General features: G+C 39.6%; 2 protein-coding genes across 2 annotated transcripts in view; both read left to right on the top strand.

The window, feature by feature from the left end:
• The first annotated feature begins 653 nt into the window (after positions 1-653).
• On the top strand, positions 654-4,118 carry LOC103153476 (troponin C, slow skeletal and cardiac muscles-like). Its single transcript, XM_007574413.2, has 6 exons — positions 654-677; positions 1,207-1,237; positions 2,578-2,724; positions 2,871-2,985; positions 3,095-3,231; positions 3,919-4,118. The coding sequence occupies exons 1-6, from the start codon at positions 654-656 to the stop codon at positions 3,948-3,950; spliced, it is 486 nt and encodes a 161-aa protein (XP_007574475.1). The 3' UTR covers positions 3,951-4,118.
• Positions 4,119-6,337: 2,219 nt separating this feature from the next.
• dedd (death effector domain containing) overlaps positions 6,338-9,095 on the top strand; it is an 8,731-nt gene continuing 5,973 nt past the window's right edge. The window contains exons 1-2 of the mRNA XM_007574414.2: positions 6,338-6,669; positions 8,275-8,899. Of these exons, the coding sequence (XP_007574476.1) occupies positions 8,350-8,899 (550 nt within the window). The 5' untranslated portion in view covers positions 6,338-6,669; positions 8,275-8,349. The remainder of the gene's footprint in view (positions 6,670-8,274; positions 8,900-9,095) is intronic.

Consider the following 9,095-nt stretch of genomic DNA (forward strand, 5'->3'; position numbering starts at 1 on the left):
TCCATCTGCAGCTTTACCTTCCTGCTGATGTCTTTAGATGTTGCTCCAACATTTCCACATGATGTTATTTCATTACCAGTTCCTCCTGCAGCAACACAGCCCACGACATGATGCTGCCACTCCCGTACTTCACAGTCAGGATGGAACAAGGTTCTATCTCTTTTTCTTGTCATACTACACTTTGCCAGATGTTTCGTTTGGCTGTGTCACCTTCTTGCTAACTGTACCGTAAGAGTTGAAACATTAGCACTTTGCCACAAACTAGATTTAATTTTGCTTTCATTCCGTAGATTGTACTACTGATTCAGAACTAATTTGTACGGCCTTTTGTTTCATTGTGTCTCTTTTCTGTAAAAATCATAATTTCATATGTCAGAATGAGCCTCCTGATGTAATACATCCACCATAAGGCTGCATGCACACAGTGTTTATCTATTTTTAGGTTTCTTCTCTTATCTTCCATTTATAGATGGCCTCTCTTCTTCATTGTCACTCCTCCCGCCCTCCACTATCATAGGATAATGAAAGTTGGGCCAGAACCTTTTTTAGATGCCACATGAGCCAACATAGCAGACAGAGCAACATATTCCTGCCAGAGCTTGTCCTGGTTCTGAAGGTAGCAGTGTGGCCGAGTCCAGAACCGACCAGCAGTCATGGATGACGTGTATAAAGCAGCGGTGAGTTCTGATAATCGGTGGTATGATCTGCTAATTTGTTCTCCTTCATGGGGTAAAAGAAGTTATGTTTCAGTTAATATTTATTTAGAGATTTGTTGGGAATTCCTGTCAATTTGAAATTAATAGCTACAAATTAAATCTGCTTCCAACCAGCTACGCTAAGGTCAAACATCTCAAACAATGAACTTCAATTTTTATTTTATTGCATCAACCATTTTCTAACAGCTCAAAATGTAAATTTTATTGTGAATGCAATCAGAAATAGACGCCTACAGAGCAGATAGAGGCGCGAGAGGCCTGAGGTCTGGTTTCTGTGACTGACATCAGAACAATGAACAGCTGGTGAGGAACAGATCGCCACTTGAGCTCCAAAAACCTCACAAGAATAGCAGCGGCTGAAGCAGCGCGTGTCGCCTTACAGCGCAGCTAAACTAAGAATATTGTCACCAAGAGAACTGAGGTCCTACTGCAGTGTGAAGAGGTGGATAAACAGTCACACAGAAGGAAAATAACTGTTTCTCATCTGCAGGTAGAGAACCTGACAGAGGAGCAGAAAAATGGTGAGGAAACTGCAACTGCCAGACTAAAACAGACTTAAAATACTGATTTTATTTATCATGATGTTTGTCTCCATTAACTGTTTTGTGTTTGATACTAATAATATCTCTAAACTACGCAGGTTTCTGAACAGAGATTAAAAAGTATCACATGTATTGAGTCTTCTAACAGTAATCTGAAAGCTAACGGAGTCAGCTCTAAGGTCGGCCATGTTTGGTGTAAAGAGGATCCTCCGCCATCACCGAGCCAACATTTTGGCCCCGCCCACTCAGGGCAGGAAGCCTGTGTTTCAATCGGGGTCATCCGTCTGTGACTTTAGCCACACTTAGCAGAAAAACTGAAAACTTTTACGTTTTGCTGAACTGCTGGCTCTTCGCAGAGCTCTGTGTCTTTAAGGTGAAATGACTGAGTGAAAAAGTACATTAGATGTGTAGCGCCCCCTACAGCATTTCAAATATTCAGGTTTGTGCTCTGCTTTGACTTTGAGTTAGTAAATTTGAACAAATATTATTTTTTAAGGCCTATGGAAATAAAACTATCAGCGGTGAGCAATGCTAGCTAAAATGTTAGCTGTGCTAACCCTAAAGCACTAATCATAAACATTAGTTCCACTAAAGAGCTATACCAACATGGTATTTAGCAGAAGCTAATGGTAAAGGACTAAATTCAATCATGTCAATCATGGTGATACACCCCTCTAGTCTGGGAACATTACTGGAGGAGCTGGACAGTATCTCTGGGTTTATCAGGGACCACAGAGACCAACTGGTCTCTGTGGTCCCTGTAAGTCATTAAAGACTTACAGGTATTCAATGACTTACAAGTCTTTAATGACTTACAAGTCTTTAATGACTGGTACATTAAAGACTTACCAGTCTTTAATGACAACAAATGTTTCACACATCTAACCCTTTCTCTGTTTGAAGCTTTTCCTTTGTAAAACCATTTGAAAGGTCGGTCCTTGAATCTCCAGAAAGTTTTGTCCAGTCACAATATGGTTTGCTAAGTTCACTTTTGGGTGACACAAAGCCCATAGAAACTTGATATTGGAATAATAAGTACAAGAGATGCCATCCCATTTCATGTGGTGAAGACTGGTATGTAACTGGTCTCATGAACAGCCAAAATGTGACCCAAAAGCTCTGGTTCTCCCTTCAAATCGGTTCAGAAGGCTTGTGAACATTGGAGCAGAAGGTAACTTTTGGTTGATTTGTTTGCGGTGTATTTGTAGTTGTCAATGCATTTCTTTTCTTTTCTTTTTGTTTTTTTTTGCCATGGCTTGTTCCCACACCTCACCAGAAAGTTTCTGGTCCTCAAACATGCAATGCTGTGTTTCTTCTAGAATTCAAGGCTGCCTTTGACGTCTTCATTCAGGATGCAGAAGATGGCTGCATCAGCACAAAAGAGTTGGGGAAGGTGATGAGAATGCTCGGACAGAATCCAACTCCTGAGGAGTTACAGGAGATGATTGATGAGGTGGATGAGGATGGTACGTTGCCATTTTGTTGCCTGTCCTTTGACCTCATTTTAAGTAGAAATACCTTTTCTGTTTTATTGGATGATTTAAAGGTAGAAGAGCTTAGGGATACTACCAAGATGTAAGTAGTTTTATAACACCAGGCTTTATGTTCACAGGGAGCGGCACAGTAGACTTTGATGAATTCTTGGTTATGATGGTCCGATGCATGAAGGAGGAGAGCAAAGGAAAATCAGAAGAAGAGTTAGCTGAACTTTTCCGCATGTTTGACAAGTAGGTTTTATTTAAATGGTCATTCTCTTCTAGGGAGAGGCAAAGAAATAGATTAGAAGATTGACTCATCCTTAAGTCAACTTTAAAGCAGTGATTTCCTTTTGTTAAGGAACGGGGATGGCTACATCGACTTAGAAGAACTGAAGAGCATGCTGGAGTCCACCGGAGAACCCATCACGGAAGACGACATTGAGGAGCTGATGAAAGACGGAGACAAAAACAATGACGGGAAGATTGATTATGATGGTACTGATCTTTTTCTCACAACTCTAAGTTATGAAAAAGAAAATTATTGATAACTAAACTGTATTTAATATTGCATCCTTTGTCCGGGATGACTGAGGTTGTGATGTAGTGGTCTGTGTCACTCAAAGCAATAGTCCTTATTGGGATAAAAAACATTTCTGATTGGACCTTTGCCTATTCACAGATTTTTCTGTGCATCTCAAAATATTTGCAGATTTTTTTCATAGCACATAACTTAAATACTCAAAAGACAGTGCAGAAATACCTAAGTTAACATGCTGTTGGCTGATGTTTGCAAAGAGGAAAATCCAGGAATGACATTTAGTTCCCTGCTTGGCTGAACCTCCAAGAATAGATATAAAGAGGACAGTTGATGTTAGTGCCAAGACGTTTCCACTGTATGTATTCATGCATATTAAGGTGTAATTGGTTTATTAACTATTAAAACAGGAAGTTATACATCTTAGAGGTGATCTCAGATATTTGCAGATTGCAGCTATTCTTGGAGAGTTGTAGTCTCTAACCCTCTGGAACATCGGAGTCCAATGTCGGGTCACAGCTAAAGTTACCGAAAAAGGAATAAAGCTTGAACTGGAAGTTGATAAAGTCCATTTATAAAAGAGCTTTGCATAAACTGGGATTTATTCATTCTGTGTTAACAGATTCTGTGTTTTTTGTCTCTGGCAGAGTTCCTGGAGTTCATGAAAGGTGTTGAGTAAAGAGCTCTGGTGGCATTTCCCTTCACAACACTTCACTTCAAATGTCATCAAAGTCCATTCCTGAAGACATGTTTACACTTTTTCTTTACAAACATTGTCTTCTGACAGCAGTATGAAATCAAAGTGCATTTGAAAAGACTTTTCAATAAAATCATTGCTATAATCGTTTGGATTATCATATTAATATAATGTCAAAAAATAACATGACACTAGGTTTTTTCAGGCTTGGCAGAATCGAGGTAATGACCCTAATCCCAATGATTTTGAAGGGTCTTGCAGATAGTTCCCTTCCCATGACCTATTCATTTAAACCAGGTGTGTAAAATAATGTAAATTTCTTAAAAATTGTAAATAGGTGGAACATAATCGAAGTCAGTATTGTCTCCACCTTCAAACTTAATTTCATGATCACAGGTGAAGTGGCAAAAAATGTCCTTAGTCCAGCTAATTGGCTAACTCATTGACAAAACAGAAGGACTGATGCATTTTAAGTTATTGTCCTTTTTTGCTAGGAATTATCTACAAAGAAATGTCTGTTATTAGCATTGCTTTGTGTCAAAATGGCCACACATCCACAAACACTCCATCTGAAAGAACAGTTTAACGGATAATCTAGATTCAAGATAAGAGGTTCAGTTTATGATGTCCAAAAGAGTCCAGCAAGCTCCAGAACTGTCCTGTTGAGATGACGTCTCTCCGTCCCCCACGGAGCTTTACGGGGATCTGCAGAAGTCGATATAAATGTATCTGTATGGGCAGTGAGATGGAGACTTCCAGACAGCTGCTTCATATCAAGAAGGTCAGAAAAAGTGACTTCTGTCCAGGCAACAGACCGAGGGTCTACAGGAAGAACAGAGATAAACATAGGAAAAACTCTGAAGGTAATGCTGATTGTTTCAGACATCTGGAAAATTATTTGTCCAAGAAAGAGAAGGTGAGAACCAGCATGCACCAACTGACAGCTATGGTCATTAACATGATGAAATGAATTAAATAAAAGGTGTAGAGCTGATTAAGTTTCCGACAAAATGATATTCTATATTTAGACATTATACTGACATAAAACATCACCCACAGTTATTAGCACCGCTGATAAAGACGCGTGATTAAATATTTAAACAAAATCTCCACACACAATTATTGTCACCCCAGCTGTTAACACTTTGTAAAACCCAATTTTACCAAAAGAACTGTGCTTAGTCTCCTCCCGCATCATTTCATAGGGTTGGAGCGAATACAGGGATCATTGACCATTCTCCCTAGATCAGAGATCAAACTCCAGATCTTTAGGGCCAGTGTCCTGCAGACTTTAGAAGTGCTTGCCCCAACACATTTTATGTATCTTTAGCAGCAGTATCTGTTGCTGTGAGTCATGATCCTATTGAAAAATGAAAACCCATTTTCAGTTTACTGCCAAAGGCCATCAGGTTTCTATTTGAAATGACTTGATATTTAATGGAGTTCAGGCACACCAATCAGATTTAAGGCCTGACTTTGACTGTTCATGTTTCATGTTTACCTATTTGTTTTATACTCTTTGAGAAGCTGTGTTAGTTTTGCACCAAATGTAATAGGATGGAAACGGTTCCGAAAGTTCAGTTTTTGTGTCATAAGTCCAGAAAATTTCCCCCCTCAAAAGTTGTAGATTTTTAAGATTTTTCTTTGATAAAATGTCTTAGTAGTTAGTAATTAATTCATAAACCGTGACCTTAACTGAGGCAAGTGAGGCCTATAGGGTTCCTCAGTGACCTCCTGGATGAGTCATTGATGAGTTATTGAAGTAATTTTGGTTGGTTGACCTCTGCTGAGACGATTCACTTCCGTTCCAGCTACTTTATCACTGTGGCCATTTGAATCCCAAAGCTTTAGGAATAGCTCTATGACTGGCAGATATCAGTTACATTGCTTCCCATCCATTCCTCATTTTCCTCCCACTGGGGTGGTGATTTGTACCTTTTTGACATCTTTCAGGCTCTTTCTATTTAAGTGATTTCTTGATTCTACTCATCTAGTAGCCACATTCAGTGAAAATGAACTCAACTTTCCAAAAACTGTGGTTTTATGACTTATTAAGCTGAGATAGGGCTAGCTTGGTTTGGAAAGTTAGTTTTCATTAATAAATGAAGTCATTATTTTAAAATTGCATTATTTGTCTGATACAACATTTTTTTTCATCCCAAAAAAAAATAAGTGTCAAAAAATGCAAAAACAAGATATCTGTAAGATAATTTTACAGTAATTAAAACTACAGTTAAAATTTTTTTAATTTAATATTGAACAATTGTGTTTTTGTATTTCCAATTTTTTGTTTGTGTCAAATTCTAAAGGTTGTTTTTATTATTTATTCGGTCAAGTGAAAAAAAAAAACTGAATTTGAAACCCGGAAGTCAACCGCTGTGCGACCAGGAAGTTCTTTCATTTTACCTCAACACCGAAAATTTTTTAGCTCAATTTACCTGTGATGTCGATAGCCGGACCAAAACAAGTGCATTACCTTTGTGTCCTGTTCTGCAGGACGCTGTTTGCCCCGCGGTCCGCTTTTAAGCTATGGTTTGGCCGGTTTCAGTGAACCGCAGCGCAGCCGCAGAACGGAGCTGACGGTTTTTATTGGAGAAGAAGCTAAGCTGCTAACAGCTCAGGGGCAGCTAGCTTCATGTTGTTTATCCAACGCGGACTCCTGCTGTCTAAGGCTCATCTGGATCATCCCAAAACACTCGAGGTAAAGTAAAACTGTCACCTGCAGGAGACGTTTGCGTGTGGATTGTTCGTTTTATTGCCTGGAGGTAGTTTATCTGTCGCTGTCAGCTAACAGAAATGAAATGTTGTCGTTAGCAGCGTCAACAAACAGCCACAGCCCATCACATGTGTTCAGCTCAGAGGTTCGTCACAGCTAAATACCCCATTTATTCACATATATTAAGTTATATGACCATTTCTGTACACTGATATAAATTATCATGTAAATCTATTTTACCTGACATATCAATTTTTATTTTCCCACGTAAGAAGGCATGTTGAATCATTTAGCTTCACCCTTGCAGCTGTTTATATATATTTTAGAAAAGAATACAGTAGAAATGTTCTTCATTGAACATTGAAGAACACAATGGGGAAATTCAGGTGTACCAGCAGCAAGTCAAAGGAAAGTGTGATCATGCAGATTCACTCAAAGAAAAAAAAAAAAAAAGATCAAGAGATTTTAAAATAGGAAAAATTGGAAAACATAGAATATATAATACTGATCAATCTATGAATTCTGTGATATAGAAATTTGAGCCATTATTGCTGTTATAGCTGCTACCCGATATCTTCCAATATTATATTAACTTCTGTACACATGGTGAAAACATGGCAACATCGCTGACATTGCTTCTCTGTTCCAGTTAAACACCCAACAGTCCTGCTCTGCATTCATCCCCGTCACATGACCAGCCCCTTACTCTCCTCATGTTGAAATACAAACTGCAACCAGATGGAAATAAACATTGGTTCCCGCCGGAACCTTTGTATTTGTTCATTTCTGGTACACCCGTAAATCTGACGCAAAAGAAACATCCGTTATTGCGATGGCTTTCAAAGTGTGGCTTCTCTCAGCACACTGGGAGTTAAATTTTACTTTAAAAATTATCTAAAGGAATGCTGGAAATTATTAAAATACAATTAATTACACACTGAAATTATCTAGATTTAATTTTAATTCAGTCCCAGCACTAACTAAAAAATGTCCGTTGGCCAATACTGTTATGTTTTGTACAGTGATTAAAATTAGATTACTATGGAATTTGCAACTGAGGAAGGTAATCAAAATAAAAAATATTGTTCAGTATGTGCATGTATGTGTGAAAACCCCCCAAACCCCAATATAAGTAAGATATATTCTTATTCCATTTAAAAAATTTCTTTACTTTTCTTTACTTGGTATTGAAATAGTCTGGTGCATACAGCGGCTGTGGGAAGTGTTTAAAAAATGTGACCAATATAAATAAATTCCAGACTGTTTTCCTCTTACAATGTGATTTTTATTTTTTGTATATTAACTGAATAAAATGAATCTGAGGGAAACAAAGGTGTCATAATCTATTCTGGACGAAAACAGATGAAGACCTTACGTTTTATTTTACCGCTTATAAGTTTTTCAATAATATTGTCCAGTTCTACTATTAATTGATTTATTGCCCTAATAATTTAATTAGTATGAACAACTGCGCAATAAAAAGGTGTTTCAGTAAAGAACGGAAACTGAGCATGAAGACGTAGCTTTGCAGCAGCTCAGCCTGGTGAAAAGTAGTTTTACTCTTCCTGCATTATGCTTTCGTCTCATCAGCTCGTCTGTTGGAGCAGAGGAACGCCGTGGAAGTTGGTGGGATCCTAACGTCTCTCGTCTCTACCGACCTTGGAGATGACGTCACAACAACAACAACCAATCCCGAATGCCGGTATTCCTGCTCACCTGGCCCCGAACTCCTCGGCTCACTCCCAGCTGCGGGTGGACTCCAGTCAGAGCCGGGCGAACAGCGGGCCGCTGGAGCACAGAGCATCGCTAGGCAGGCGAGGCTGCCGCAGTGTGGCGGCACCCAGCGACCAGACGGCCAACAGAAACATTTCCGCTCGCTCCACAAACTCCGGCTCATCCAGACAAGACGGGGCCTTTGAGCCGTGGCCTGAGGAGGCCGTAGACAACTCCCATGGGCTGTACTCCCTCCATCGCATGTTCGACATAGTCGGAGCCCAGCTAACTCACAGGGACGTCAGGGTGCTGTCCTTCCTGTTTGTCGACGTGATTGACGAGTACGAGCGCGGCGGCATCAGGAGCGGCAGAGACTTCCTGCTGGCGTTGGAACGCCAGGGACGGTGCGACGAGACGAACTTTCGACACGTTCTCCAGCTTCTGAGGATAATCACCCGCCACGACCTCCTGCCTTACGTCACCCTCAGGAAGCGGCAGACTGGTGAGTTACGGTTTCTGTTCAACGGCAGCTGCATTTCCATTAACCATAGAACTGCACAACTTGAATTATGAAAATAAATTTGCTCACTAGAAACACGGCAATTTTGAAAAAAGACATTTTAATAATAAGTCCTTTGCTGGAGGATGATGTGGTTTTTCAGACAGATTTAAATAGATATATCTTGCAAAACTGCTAT

The sequence above is a fragment of the Poecilia formosa genome, unplaced genomic scaffold (assembly GCF_000485575.1).
Source record: "Poecilia formosa unplaced genomic scaffold, Poecilia_formosa-5.1.2 Scaffold351, whole genome shotgun sequence".
Taxonomy (NCBI): domain Eukaryota; kingdom Metazoa; phylum Chordata; class Actinopteri; order Cyprinodontiformes; family Poeciliidae; genus Poecilia; species Poecilia formosa.